The 15,261-nt window shown below is 40.8% G+C and overlaps 2 protein-coding genes and 1 pseudogene across 2 annotated transcripts; all 3 read left to right on the top strand.

The window, feature by feature from the left end:
• Positions 1 to 5,598: 5,598 nt before the first annotated feature.
• On the top strand, positions 5,599 to 7,378 carry LOC147450802 (uncharacterized; annotated as a pseudogene).
• A 655-nt stretch (positions 7,379 to 8,033) lies between these two features.
• Positions 8,034 to 10,558, top strand: LOC147450801 (uncharacterized). The gene has a single exon (XM_086519835.1). It carries the CDS (start codon positions 8,296 to 8,298, stop codon positions 10,099 to 10,101), a length of 1,806 nt encoding a protein of 601 aa, XP_086375961.1. The 5' UTR covers positions 8,034 to 8,295; the 3' UTR covers positions 10,102 to 10,558.
• Positions 10,559 to 10,707: 149 nt separating this feature from the next.
• On the top strand, positions 10,708 to 14,946 carry LOC147450800 (uncharacterized). Its single transcript, XM_086519836.1, has 2 exons — positions 10,708 to 13,808; positions 13,893 to 14,946. Exons 1-2 carry the CDS (start codon positions 13,496 to 13,498, stop codon positions 14,741 to 14,743), a joined length of 1,164 nt encoding a protein of 387 aa, XP_086375962.1. The 5' UTR covers positions 10,708 to 13,495; the 3' UTR covers positions 14,744 to 14,946.
• Positions 14,947 to 15,261: the final 315 nt, after the last annotated feature.

Here is a 15,261-nt window from a genome sequence, read left to right as displayed (position 1 = left end):
CGCTATTTATCAAAGTTTTATTACATGATAAAGAACCCCTAATAATTATGTCAAGGTTAGAAAATTAGTATAGATATTTATCTAAGTCAAATTATATTAATTCTAGCTAGAACTTAAACCGAGAAATTAGTAAATCAAGTTAGATGATTACATGCTATTTATTAGAGTTATATTACATGATAAAGAAGCTGTGATAATTATTTAACAATAAGGAAATTAGTAGATATTTATCTAAGTCAAATTATACTAGTTTTAGCTAAAAATTAAAGGGGAAAATTAGTAGCTCATGAAAGATGATTACATGCTATTTATCAGAGTTAGATTACATGATAAAAAAGCTCTGATAATTATTTCAAGGCTAGAAAATTAGTATAGATTTTATCTAGGTCAAATTATAATAATTATAGCTGAAATTTAAAGGAAGAAATTGGTAAATCATGTTAGATGACTACATGCTATTTATCAGAGTTAGATTACATGATAAAAAAGGCATGATAAATATTTTAAAGCTAGAAATTTGATATAGCTTTTTATCTAAGTCAAATTGGACTATGTCTAGCTGAAAGTTAAAGATGAAAATTAGATAATGAAGTTGGAAAATTAAAAGATAACTACTAAAGGTCACAAATATCATTATCTACTTGTGATAAGTATACAATAATTAATTAGTTATTTTAGAAAATTATAATTGACCAAAAGTCCTATTTCTAGCAAAAGATTAATTAAAATAAATAGACTTTGCAGTCAAAAGTTTTTAGGAAAATTACAGTAATTGTAAACTAGTGATATATAGTTGAGGAAATGAAACTTTTAAGAGAAAGTGGATAGAATAAATTATTAAGCTCAAAATAAGTAGATTCCAAGCTGAAAATGCGATGGAGAAATTAGGAAAAAGATATAGAAAAATATAAGAAAACTAGGAGAGCTTTAAAGCCATTAGGGAAGCTTTGAAAAAAGTTACCATATCTATATAGGCAGATCAAAAATTTCTAGGTCAAGAATTTACCAAGTAATACTACAAATTTAACCTAGATTGGGTTAAAATTGCATACAAAGGTTAAGTTTAGCTTTTGGATAATTTACCTAATGATTCGACGTCTTTTTTGAGAAGTTATGGCACCCAAAAGGACCCGAGCAAATCCTAAATCTGATGATGAGGATGTAGCTCCAAAAAAAACTAGAGCGTTGCACAACGATGAAGTCGGGCCTAGTAGTAGGTCTACAGAGGAGAGTCTTCATATGCCAACGCAACAGCAGATGGCTGATCAGTCCCAAGTGGGTTTCCATTATTCAATTAAGTCTTTAAATAGTTTAAGTTCTTTTATAAGTTAACATTGCATACGTAAGGAGTGAGTAAGAATCAAAAAAATGACTAATTGGCCTAAAATGGAAGGTAACTTCCAAGAAACCAACGTGCATTGTTTGTAATTAGGAAAATAATTGTTTGAGTTAAAACTGGTTGAATTAGGAAAGATATGATTAATCATCCTTAAGACAGCTTGTCTCAAAACACCTTCGACTCCTTGGTATATTTTGATGAATAATGATGGCTTTTCACGGATAAATCGGTTCCCTATGAATGATGAGTTTCTACTCCGTGTCATGTCTTGATGTTTCTACATAAGTTAGGATACCATTTTCTATCCTAGGGGAGCTGTCTGATTGTATGGGCAACTGGTTTGGTTTATGGGCACCCTGAACCTTTGGTGGGGGTTTATCCACCCTGGATTGTGAACAAGGAATGGGTTCCGTTTTACACCCTTAGGTGGTCTTGAGACAAGAAGAGTATTGGTCATGGTTATTATGGACAATGTTTTGATTAACAGTACCCTGTCTTAAGTTTAAAGATGTCTGTTTGCTAAAAGAATGCTTTTCAATGTTGTCTTTAATACTTGATTAAAGGAATTATTGTGACAAAAAGTTAAAAGAAACCATTATTTTAAATTTTAAAACAATATGATAGTAATTAGAAAACAAAAGAATCATGTGTGAGTGTGGGGTGGTAAGTGGGGATTGACTAAGGTTGTCAATCATGGATGGGTGGACCTGATTAGTCAAGTAACTATTCATCCCGATTTCCCACGCACTAAAAGCGTCCTGAAAACATCTTCACTTGGAAGAGGAGTCCACCGCAGCTGTGTCCTCACATTGGGAAAAAGTGTTGGTTGAGAATACCTTAGCCCAATTTGTGGAAGTTATAGGGCCAAAATAGTTTTGGACTTTTGATGTGTTGTCCCATTTCCACTGCGAGATAGGACTAGGTCTTCTTCTAGGGCTATAGAGCCAAGCCATTCTCAATGGTAAAGGTCTATTCCTTGTATTTTTCTTGTTTAGAGACTTTGATTTTTATTACGCCTAGAGACCTGTCAAGGATCCCATCCCAATTTTGGTATTGGTGGGGTTGGGATCTCACAAGTTGTATCAAAGCGCGTGTTAATTAAAGTCTTGGACCTAGGGAAAAGTTTAAGGTGCTAGGTTGAAATAAGTGATCTTTGACAAATTCAATTAAAGAGGTATTAAACTGAAACGAGAGAGAGAGAGAGAGAAAGAAGAGAGAGAATTATCCCCATCTTTGCAAGAAGATTTCCATCAGGCATATCAAAAATTCATTGATTTCAACATTAGATTTATGAAGGCTTGCCTATCGCGACACTATTCAATGCGTAAAAGCGTGATGAAATGGCTAGACAAGAGATTTTCTCCTCCCATTTGGAGGATCAAGTGGTCAGGATCTAGTGGAATTTTCTTCATTGATGCAGGAGAGTTAGAAGGTTTAGATCTAAATATGAAGAGACTCAAATGGACCGAAGACCTTCAAGTGATTGAAGTATACTTTTTCATTGGGACGGAGAATCCAGAGGAAACCCGTGTAATAGATGATGTCCATAGTATCACAAAATCAATGAGTGTTTGATCAGGTGTCTAAAGTAATCTACCCCAGGTAGAATTAGACCCATAGTTATAGGCCCTAATTTTAGTGGACCAAAAGATGTTGTATATTTTGATCCTATATCTGATCCACCCAAAGTCCATAAGATTTTAGTATAGGACTGTCGTCACCTTTATACATAGGCCTAGTCAAGGATCCCATCCCAATTTTGGTATTGGTGGGTTGGGGATCTCACACCTACAAATGGTTGATATGTATGCTAGATGTGGTACCTTATGAAATCACAAGAGGTGTTTAATGGACTTGTCATCTAGAAGGTCATCTCTTAGAATGCATTGATTGCAGGATATGACAAACATGGCTATGACAATGGCTGGCATGGAAGCGGCGGCACAAGTGAGCAGGAGAGCTCCCATTTTCAAGTCAAGTTGCAAAGACAGTTGCAGGAGAGCATCTTCCTTAGTGTTTTGGCAACAACCAGCCTGGCATTTTCAGCCTGCAAGATCAACGAGCATTCTTAAGGGAGTTCAGCTAGTGTTTTCAAATCCATGCCTAATACCACTCCCTAGTGCTACTTCTTAGCAATAGAGCAAGCCAACGTTTTTTGTTTTTAGTCCATCACCAGTGAGGCGGTGCAGGCTTTGATAATGCTACCTATTCCAGATGGGCTCTGGTACTTGAGCATCCCATTGAGCACTCATCTTGGCCATTCCTTCATCGTCATTGAGTGCTCCACTATTATCCAGCATCAACATCGTTGCGATTTGCATTTTCAGCCCTACTCTATATGAGAGATTTGTTGCGTTGTTTATTTGTAGTCGGCTTTCAGCCCTTCATTCCTCTCACATCAAGAGTGCAAATCAGCCCTAGATCTATCCTTGGTGGCCATCCGCAATCCCACATTAAGAAGGATCGAAGGTGCTTCAAATCATCCAGTCATCATTCGAGTCACTAGAGTCTCCACTTGAGGTATTGCATTGTGTGTACAGTCCATTTATGCAATCTAAAGCAAATACCACATCGTCAACAGGGTGGGGGACCCTTTAGAGGGTTGGTTGGAATGCCATCGAGTGTCACTCTTCTTATAAAAAGTGGGAATTACCTAGAAAATGCACCGTTGCAAAATAATCCCTGCACGTAGTTCCAAACTTTGCACAACACCTTGCAATAGACGTATGAAGTATATGTCTTCTCTGCCACTCTTTATGCTGTCACACTGGCTTCTCTGCTCAATACAAGAGCCGGCCGGCTCTCTCCCTTCAATAACTAGCACCTTCCCGAGGTTGTAAGTAGGGAGCATGCCGAGGGAGCACTACTAGGCCTCTTTGTGGGTGACGCCGCTGGAGCAACCTTGGAATGAAGACAATGGAAAGCTACGTCACTCAAGAGCTCTTCAGAAACGTCTACGAAGCACTTTTTTTTATGAAGGAATAGTCACGACACCGTGACTATTCCTTTCTTGAAAATTTTCTTTTAAAAGGCCTTTGAACGACTTTTTACAATAAAATTTACCCAGCTCTTGGGTGCCCAAATTATTATCTCACGATAACCTTAGTTTGAAAAGGTGAACGTGGGCATTCATAAGTGCATATGCAATAGTTGGAAGCACCTCTGCATTTGTAGCTTTTGAGTGGCACCTCATCTGTTGAAAGCGCTTGAAGTGGGCTTGAAAGTGCACAAGTGAGTGGTAACTCTCTCTCTCTCTCTCTCTCTCTCTCTCTCTCTCTCTCTCTCTCTCTCTCTCTCTCTCTCACACACACACACACACACACACACACACACATACATGCACAACCAATCCAATTATTCTCTCCATAAAAAGTTTGTTAAGTATCTTTGAACGAGGATACCTTGGCTTCGCATTGTCATGAGCCAAGAAAAATTAGTGTAATGTAATCATTTTTTGATTTTCTTGCACCACATAATTGGCATGTGCGGGCTTTTATAGTCCTTGTTTTCTCTCTCTCTCTCTCTCTCTCTCTCTCTCTCTCTCTCTCTCTCTCTCTCTCTCTCTCTCTCTCTCTCTCTCTCACACACACACACACACACACACACACACACACACACACACACACACACACATACATGCACAACCAATCCAATTATTCTCTCCATAGAAATCTTGTTAAGTATCTTTGAATGAGGATACCTTGGCTTCGCATTGTCATGAGCCGGGAAAAATTAGTGCAATGTAATTATTTTTTGATTTTCTTGCACCACATAATTGGCATGTGCGGGGCTTTATAGTCCTTGTTTTCTCTCTCTTTATCTCTCTCTCTCTCTCTCTCTCTCTCTCTCTAATGGCAATGTACATAATACAGCCATCACCATTTAGGAGAGATTATATACATCTCTCTTCTTTCTTTTGTATTTATGAATGTTACAAAAGATAAAAATTATGCATATTGTTTAGCTCCGTATTCATAATTGTTTGTTAATGCTTATTGGGGTGAAATAACATGAGAAATGTCTATAATTTTCCATCAGTTATTTATCAATGACATTGATCTCTCTTTGTGCTCCTCCGCAAATACAAATGGCATACATAGGGGATTTTGGAATTTAGAATCATCACTAGGTATAATGAGCAAGGTCAATGGTAGTGTATTAGTTTTTAACAAGTGTTATTTGATCCATTGTTATATGGTTCTTACCATTGGCTTTTAATTCATGTGTTTTTTGAATAGGTTATCTTTATTTAAGTCAACATGGAAGATGAGCCATTGGCGAGCATTTTCAAATGGGATGCTCATCAAGTGGCATGTTTCATTAAAAGATTTTTGGGTCAAGATCGGTACACACGCAGCATATGCAAAAATATGTCAATGGAAGCTCTAGGAGTTGACATAAGTGGACATAGGTTTGGTTGCATAGCTAGGCTCAAAGTAAAGTTGGAGAGAGAGATCAGGCTTCATTGCTTAGAGAGAAGCAAGTTCCAAATGATCAAAATGAACTCACCACATTTCAATCATCCTCAATGTCACATGAGGAGGAGAAAGAAGAAAACTTTTGTTCAAGTGACAGCAAACTTCAGTCTATGCCAAGATCCAGAACTCCAATCTTTTCAACAACCGCAAAGGAGAAAACCTCTCTCCGGTACAAGTTCTCTTTGGAGCATCGTGTCTATAATAGAAACTTGGAGAAAATTCGCAGGTGGGCTGACCAAGGACTTGGTTATTTTCACCTAAAAAGTTCATGTATGAAGACTTGGCTAAGGACAAGAAAATGAGAGAGGCAGTTGATACGTTCATCCATCAAAAAAGAAAGACATTGTCTCCTTTGCGTAACAAGAAAGAACTAGAAGATAGTGACTACATGACACAACGAAAATTTTTTCTCAAACTAAATCAACATAGATGGTATATGAGGCTCAAAGCAGGGCCAATCTTTCCAAACACTAGTAAAGGCAACCATATGTCAGAGAAGGAGCTCCACCAAAAGATATTGAGGGAGATCTCTAAAGGTGACAAACTGGATGCAATAATGGTTGATTTGGATAACGAAGATGCAATCCAAGGAAATGAGTGCAAAGCCTTGCATAAACCAACCATGCATGATGTTTGCTATGTTCCAGAAAGTGTACTACAAGAGAAGGTGACTATCATGGGATCATCCAAGATTATATCAGAGGAGAATATCCAATGTAGATGTGGATTGTTTCTTCAAGGTATGCCACAACAATTTTTCTCTATTCCATTCTTGATGCAAACACGAAGCAAGTTGAAATAGGAATAGCTCTTTCAAAGCTAAGTGGTGGAAATAAGTTTGACCAATGGAGGGTTCAAATTGCATCAATCAATCATGATGCCATCGTATATTCTAGGAAGCCTCATACAAGTATAATCATTGAAAATTGTGAGTAATGATTGAGGTGTCACTTGATATGGTTATCTTTTGATTGATTAGTAACTCACCTCGGTATAGTTGAATTTAGGGACAAGTGATATAAGTTCCAGTTGTGTATCTAAATATGAATGAGCATAAAACAACTTCTAAAGCATTGGTAAGAATGTTTTCTTATACTTTTTATTTTTTGCTTAATTTTTTTGGGACATTTTAACTCTTTAGGTACAACCTTGCAAGAATACAAGTCTTTTCTCATTTTTACAATAAATGTCTAGTGTCAATTCAACTTTAGAAGGGAAGCCTAAAGATATTTGTGAAGTTCAATTAGAGGTTGGTCAATTACATAACATTTAAAAATGTTCTTAGAAGAGTTTCTTATGTATTAATTTTGTGCTCTCAAGGAAAATGGAACTCCAAACAATGTCTTCACTTACTTGGAACCAACAAACTTGTCTCCTAAATATGATTTGGGACATTTAAGAGAGGTATTTGTGTGTTCTTGAACTAATGTCCATGAATACTTGAGTACTTTATCTACATGTTTTCATGGGTAACAAATATTTTGCATGGATCATCTCACATATGAAATCGACCTCCTCTCTCACAAAAGATGATACTTGGTACTCAAAGAAGCTTCATTAGGTTTGTATAACCAGCATGTTGGCACTAAGATGTTTGTTTTCAATAAAAGTTTTTGCATGTTGGCACTAAGATGTTTGTTTTCAATAAAAGTTTTTCTTCAAAGGGGAATGGCCAAGTCACTGGGACTCCAAGCAAGCAAGTCAAAGTGGTACTTTAAGGTTGTTGGAAATTCAAATACATCACTTTGTAGTATATTTTACTTACACAAAATAAGTAGTGCAAATGCATCACACCATGCAGACGCTTGAAGTAACACCTACAAAATCGAGTCGATTTAGCCGTCCTGTTTCAACATTGCCCAATGACTACGCTCCGTGCCATCACACAATTGCATGGCTGAGATCGACCCCTGCCCGTAGGAATCTGCTATTCTAGAGTCAAGTTGTTTACAAGTTGATGATGATCAACAAGGGAGAATCTAGGGCATGCCCACTGTAGTAAAGGCCAAGAGGTCTCACCGTCTCATTACATACCGTGATGGGATCTACGCCCTGCAGGCTGCAAGTCTACATGAGAATTTCGAGAACATTAGACGTCAATTTTTAAATAAAATGCATAAGTCAGTACCTCTCTTGGATTTGAACCTGCCAAGTCAGTGCCAACTAATAAGACATGGCAACATAGGCCTATCAGGCTAACCCGTACCCGATGGTTCCTTCCCCCTTTCCTCTTCATTATCGGTCGTTGAAGAGACGTGATGAGAAAGTCATGTGGAAGTTTCCTTTGGGGGAGACATAGGCTAGCTGCCTAACCCTCTTCTTTAGCCATGGCTGGTTTGCTCTTTCTGTGTACTATACTCTGCTTCCAATGTTCAGTACTAGTTCCAGCAGCTAATTCTTGTGCTAATTTTTAAGTCGTACTGTTCTATCCTGTACATAATTAGCTGTAGTGATTTATATATTTTACGACTGTTCAGCATGGCAGCCATTAGCAGTGCAGGCGGCGCTGCGGCGGCTCAAGCTCTAACTGGAGGCTCCAATTTAGGATTGCCCGCTGCTGATCGGGCACCGCTAATTACACCTGCAGAAGCGCTGCAGAGGAGAAGACCCGCCAACAATCATGATGTTCAGATCTTGATGCCGGCCATGGATGGGAACCTTAAAAACAAGGGCAAGTACATGATGACTGTGGCCGAGAGCCGTGCTCTGCTATATCATCAGCAGCTGGAAAGGGCGCACGCCGCCGCGGAAGCCGCACGCATCCTACATCTCATCTCTAGAGTTTTCCAAGTTATGGTTTTCATCCTAGGCACTGGAGTTTTGTTTGGGGCTTTTGCCTCCTCCCTCCGCTTCCCCGACCTCCTCTTCATCCCCACCTCCCTCCTAGTTGTGGTAGCCCTCGTCATCCCTTCATCCATGTCATGGTTTCATCAAACTCTCGCCCATGTTATCCTCACAATGTATCTATGCTGCCTTAGCGTCTTCAACCAAAAACCGCTTCAGCCTCATTATGACTACGGCTGCCGCCGCTTCCAAATCTCCCAATTTCTTCAAGCTTCTGTAGCCATTGCTTCCTTCTTTCTACCACTCTACCGCTTCTTGAATGTGCACACAGATCTCATTGAGCCAAACCTGAAGAGCTTCATCCTCTTCTTCTACATACTGGCTCTCATCACTGCTGTCATCTCTATATCCTCCGTGACAATCACCTTCTTCGCGTTGAGAAATCCTATGGAATGGAGCATCCTGATGTATTACGAGGAAGTGCTCGCTGCAAAGCTCAGCTCTGGCTATCAGCAGAGAGGTGGGGACGATGATCTGTTTGGCGAAGTGGCATTTAAGATTTTGGGAAGAATGCTGACAGAGGCGTCGCAGTTGAAGGAGATAGTGGGGCAGTGCAAGGGGCTGATGACATACTTGTATGCGCATAGAAGAGGGATGGATTACGTGCAGAAGGCGCTGGAAGGAGGCGACAATAAATTTCAGGAGGCAGCCATTAACATGGTGGGCTTTTGGGCGGATCCTTACTGGGGGCTGGAGTTGGAGGAGGTGAAGCTGCCCAAGGAGCTTCTGGAGAGAGTGGCAGAGAAGCTGATGACTGTGGGGCACGGGAGGTGGGTTGCAGTCAACTGTTTTGGAGGCTTGGCGAGAAGGGATCCGGAGCTTCTGGTGAAGACGACCATGGCGCCGCCCAGCAGGATCACCAGCGATAATGGCGGCAAAACTGTGCTGCAGAGGCTGGTGGAATTAGTGGGTGAGTCCACACCGCAGTCGCAGTCGCTGGCTGTGGTGAGAACTTTGGTACTGTTTTGCAACAAGATGATGATGAAGGGCAAGCCGCAGAATAAGCTGCTGGAGCCGTCACTGATCCCACAGCCCCTACAAGACCGTATGGTGTGCACTCTCAAGGGGCTTCTGGCAGAGGGTGAACCGCACCGCCTGCGAATCCACTCTGCCTATCTCTTGTTTCTGTTGGGTAAGCTTGATGGCGAGTGCATCCGTCTTATTCAAGTCATCCAGCCTCGCCATGAAGTTTTCTGGTATGAGTCAGAAAAGAAGATGCTGGACTTCTTTTACGACCACTTCTACAAGGCCACAGGACATCGACGTCGCCCTCGCTACCCCGACATTGTTCGTCCAGATGACACACTGTCTATTCAGCCTCGCGTTCTCCCGGCCGATTTTGTTGACAATATTAACCTCGAAAATATTAACCCAGATCAGGACGACGACATTATCAAGCCCACCTATCGAGGTTGCATGCCAGCTTTGTTCAAGTTCTAGCTGTTGCAATTGTGATGTAACCGAACTGCATTTTCCCAAGGACAAATTAAGCCAAAACCCACCCGGCGGTTGGGGCTCAGGAGTCAGGACTAGGTGATGCGATGCGGAAGGGTGGGATCTACGGTGGGAGGATTGTGGGCCGTGGTCCTGGACAGTGCTGGAAATTGCAACCCTTCCCACCCTTCCTTAGGGGTCTAGCCTTGCACATGCATGGCACTTTTGTGATAGGCCTTCCCGATGAAGAGCATGCCGTTCAGAGGCCCCTTCCCAATAGACGGGTCCTTTGAAAATAAGCCTTCACTAGGAATTGCAAGTTTTGAAAATGCCTTTCAAAGATAAATTCTATAAAATAGCCCAAAAAAAATCAAAGTAGAAGGTTGCTTAGTTAAAACATAAGCCTAAGTTCTAAGGTGTAACTCGGATGTGATGCATTCATGATCGACTCGTTTTAGTTTGAGCTTTGTGGTGGTAGGAAGTTTCTCCGATAGATTAATTTGCTGCCGTGTGTTGTTTTGTCTTCCTATCCATTGGACATGTTGGGGTGGGGTGGCAAGGACCTCGATGTGGTGGCCTCCGCTGCTCAAGATCTGTGTCCAAATCTATTGTTTGTAAGATCCTAGTCTTTATGGTGTTTATGCTCCTTGTGGTATGTGATGCACATGGGGTTTTCATGGTCTATAATGGTGGGTTGCAGGTCCATATAAGAGCCAAGACACTTGTAGTGTTTTTCTTCTTTAATATAAATAGCTCCTATTGAGCATTGCTTATATATTAGAAAAAAAAACAAAGCCTAAGCTCTAAGGTGGTAAAATATAAGTTTAAATTTATTAAAATTTGAATCCCACCACCTAAATCAAAGAAGAGATAACACTTTTTATATGTTATTTTTAATTAAGACCTTCAAAAAATCAAAATGCGACAAGATTTCAGAGTGGCACCTCACTAGTTATGCTTTTTATACGGATGTAGATGCTTTGCAATGCAAAGTCTGATGCAACCAGACTTGTGATGTGTGCAACGTGCATGATGATTCTAGAATCTAGCAACCTCTAAGCTCCTCCTCTAATGTCCTAGCCTCTAGCGCATGTGTGACTACAATTGAGTTTGGGCATGAATCTTTTAAAGGAAATGAGGACATATCATTGAGGCTCAAGGAAACAAGTCACAATCTCTCTCTCTCTCTCTCTCTCTCTCAACGTATTTTTGGCCTCTGCATGGCTTCACATGAGAGATGGACACTTTCTATGTACACTTCTTTCTCTCTTTGCGCCACCCACTGTCCTCTCTCCTACTTGCAGCTGTAGCATGCAAGCAGGAGCATGCCCGTTGAAGGGCCACTATATGCCAAGAGAATCTCAAACCACATCTTGGCCCCTAGCCTCTACCCTTGCACAAACTCCTTGATCATGTCATCCATGCCTTTGTTGCAATAGGCATTGACCAAGACACCTTCCTCTTTCTTCCTCTTAGAGGGCCTTACCTCGTTGAATTGCTTCCCTCCTCTTCCTTTTGTCAGAGGGCCTCACCTCACAAATGTCCCTCAAACTTGCACACTCTTCTTGTGGCACATGTTGGCTAAAGTGAGTGCTCACAAGATATGTGTGTGTGTGTGTGTGTGTGTGTGAGAGAGAGAGAGAGAGAGAGAGAGAGAGAGAGATGTGAATACTAATGGTGATGCTTTTGGAGGGAAGAGGAGCAAACAGAGCTAAAGTATAATATACCAATATTCTAAAAATTTACTAACCATCGAATTTAATTAAAGAATACCTAATGCTAGCTCCTCTTAGTATGGAACAACAAAAGATACACCAAAAGCAAGTGAATATTTCATATGAGGAAGAAAATTAAGGGGTATCGAGTGATGGGTTGGTGCATTTTTGCCTTGCATGATGATGGGCAAAGTGTATGATGGCCCTTCCTCTCCAAAGGCCAACTAAGGGAAATCCCCTTCCCTAGGAAGGACAAAGGCACCCTTCAATTTCTAGGCCTGGCCGTGGATCTAAGATGCACGTACCCTAGATTAATTTTAATAGATAAAATATTGCAATCTGCGGGTTTAGAGCCTTGAAGCAATGAGCTTCTAAGGTCCATCGTCCTTGGTACTCTCACATAAGCTAAGTTTGATACGTCCACCTCTCATGTCAACATGCTTTTGCCTAGGATTAACCAAAGCAATGTATGCCCCATGTACTCCAGTTGACAATTCCTTCTTCTCTATCTGTGAAGCATCGTCTCAGCTTCCTTGCTATATTTGTTGAACTCTGTTCAATCTCCCATTATCAATTCCTCTATATTGTGTTCTACCATGTTGAGCACCCCCTTATATTCTCGCTGCTCCGCATATGGTGATCCTTGCCACCCCCACCCAATGTTATAAGCTGTCTGAGAATGTTGTCATATTTATTAGTCCCAATACCGAACTATCTCCCAGAGCTGCCACATTGGTATTGCTCGTGTGAATCCATCCTAAGCTTAAACATCATCCAAATGACCCTTTAGACATAACTTTTCCAACTAGTCTACTAACTGCTCGTTGGTCTCAAGGCCTCTGCGCACTTCTCCCTAATTATCTCTCTCTCTCTCTCTCTCTCCCTCTCTCTCTCTCTCTCACAACACACACACACACACATTCTCTCTCAACAAACCTCAGCACTATCTCACATGGGCATGGGCAAGAGGGGATCAATGGTCCATTTTTATTTTGGGAGGGGCAGTCATTGTGGGTTGTCGATCCCCCAAATTTACCAATCTATCTTTGGGCCATATAGGATTAAGGTTAATTAGGCTCCAGCCAATAGGAAGAGAGCAATGTATATAAGTCTAGAACCTAAGAAAGTAAAGAGAATAATAGGGTTGTCCACTCATTTATTGCTTTGTATCCTAGAGGGAGGTGGATGGGTAAGAGAGGGAGGGGAAAAAAGGGAGGGGAGGAGTGGTGGGTCCACAGATACGTTTTTGCAAAAACCCTAAAATTTCAAATTTAAAAAAAAAATTCAAAATATTTCATCCAAAACTCCTCCCAAACCTACCCTATGATCAAAAAGTCATTTTCTCACTCTAGAACCTTTTTTCCAAAACTCCCTTCCTCCATAGCCCCTTTCCATAACACAAAGCTCTCACTCTCTCTCTCTAAACTCTTACACCTTCCTCCTTCTTCAAGCTCTCCATTGCAACTTTAAGCTCCCACTCTCTCTCTCTCTAAACTGTCTCCCTCCTCCTTCCTCAAGCTCTCCATTGCAACTTTAAGCTCCCACTCTCTCTCTAAACTTTGTTTCCCTCCTCCTTCCTCAAGCTCTCCATTACAACTATAAGCTCCCACTCTCTCTCTAAACTTTGTCTCCCTCCTCCTTCCCCAAGCTCTCCATTGCAATTTCAAGCTCCCACTTAAGCATCCATGGCAAACAATGGTCAAAATAGACGCCCCAAACCCATCATTCAAAGTATGGTTCTCCACAACTCGAAGAATGAGGAGCAGCAATGGGAACCTCAGCTTTTTCAAGAAGGTGCGTGGGTCTACATGCAACCTTCCGCAATCGGTCCCCATCGTGTTCGTGAAAGAACAAACGTTGATCTCCATTGGAAGGGAAGACTACTAGGTTTCAAGCAAGTAAGAGACAAGGGTACGGTGGCAATCGTTCAACATGTTTTCATGTTTGGACACATGCGTCTACGAGGGATCACCAACCCAAGGGATTTTCCTTGTAATTGTATGTCCCTTGCACTTCAATGGTTTTGGTGGTAACAAAAAAATGGACTTTTTACATCTCACGGAATGTTTTGTTTCTATGTAGATGTTTTTCCTCATAGCCTTGTGGAGGAGCAACCACTCTCGTGCCTTTCAGGCACATTTACGGCCATGCATGCAAGTCTTGGGGATATGCTCTTCTCCAACACAACTTCATCAAACCTTGCACGACAGAGGGTGTTCTTCTACACCCACAAGTACATTGTACCTACAGATGAGGAAGGCTACGGAGAGCTACAACCTTTGGAGGCTACAACTTTGCGTAGCATGGAGTGGCCAAAGCTAGATGCATTCATTGTAATGTCTTTGAAAGCCAAGATTGTAGCTGATGTGAGAGCATCATTAAAATTTGGAAAAGCCTCGCGTTCAGTTGGGCTTGGATGGTGTTGTCCTGCTCATGTCTTCGCTAGCATCTTTGGATCTTTGCCTTTCCATCATACAAATACTATGTATGTTTGCAAAGATCTACAATATGATACATTGGAAGCCATCCTTGGGGAGAAGTGGGGGCATCTTGAAGGAATTCACAACAGAGATCGCTTTCGGTGTCACGTTGGAAGTTTCGGCATTGCTATCCGTTTCATCAAGGTGCGCTCCATTCTTTACGTGCGGTACTTCTATGAAAGGTGGATGTGCAAGCTTGGTGAATGGATTCCATTGCAATCCACCGATGCTACAATTGAGGTATTTGATATTGCAATCAAATTGTCGAGTGGTGCCGTTGAAACCGTCCAAGTGAACAAGCATTGGACATTGGCCAATGTGTGGGAGCACTTAGTGATAATGGGTTTAGAGCATCGAGAAGATACAAAATTTTACATCGGACGATGTAAGGTGAATGATTTTTCTCTCTTAATTATGTTATATTTATGTTTTTTTAATTATTTCCTGCTCTAAGTTGGGTATGCTAATTTATTTATTTTTTGCTAGATTGGTAGCCGCATGGAGAGCACGATTCAAATTGAAAAGGCGTGGATGACGGAAGAGAGTTTGATTTTATCATTAGAGTAGTTATGTTTTGTACTTAAATTTTTTATAATATCACAATTGTAAGTTCAAGCAAATGGTTGTATCAAATTTTGGCAATGCACATTATCTTAAAGTTGTAGTGATGTGTTTTTTGAGTTAAATGATTGTAATTTAGTTTGTAAGTTTTTTATAACTTCTTGTTATTTGTGTTACTTAATGAAAATTGTTTAATATTTTAATTATTGATATTTTTTTTTGGGAGGGGGGGGGGGGGGGGGGCGTGCTATATAAAGCCTCCTAAACCCTACCATTTTCACACTCTTTGCCTGTTCACACTCTCATTTGAGCTCCAACACTCTTTGCATTCCTACTTTAAGAGCTAGCATTATGGCATCCTCCTCCACCCCTCCCGAAGCCACGGCGTTACAACGCTTCCAAGCGTTTTT

The sequence above is a fragment of the Adiantum capillus-veneris genome, chromosome 9, assembly GCF_014529385.1.
Source record: "Adiantum capillus-veneris isolate H3 chromosome 9, ASM1452938v2, whole genome shotgun sequence".
NCBI lineage: Eukaryota > Viridiplantae > Streptophyta > Polypodiopsida > Polypodiales > Pteridaceae > Adiantum > Adiantum capillus-veneris.
This window is presented reverse-complemented; position numbering and strand designations above follow the sequence as displayed.

What these genes read in the sequence shown, in the direction of transcription:
- LOC147450801 (XM_086519835.1), top strand. Translation starts at nt 8,296, where the DNA reads ATGGCAGCCATTAGCAGTGCAGGCGGCGCTGCGGCGGCTCAAGCTCTA.
- LOC147450800 (XM_086519836.1), top strand. Translation starts at nt 13,496, where the DNA reads ATGGCAAACAATGGTCAAAATAGACGCCCCAAACCCATCATTCAAAGT. An exon ending in AAGGGATTTTCCTTGTAATT is followed by an intron (nt 13,809 to 13,892) that starts GTATGTCCCTTG and finishes GTTTCTATGTAG; the next exon opens with ATGTTTTTCCTCATAGCCTT.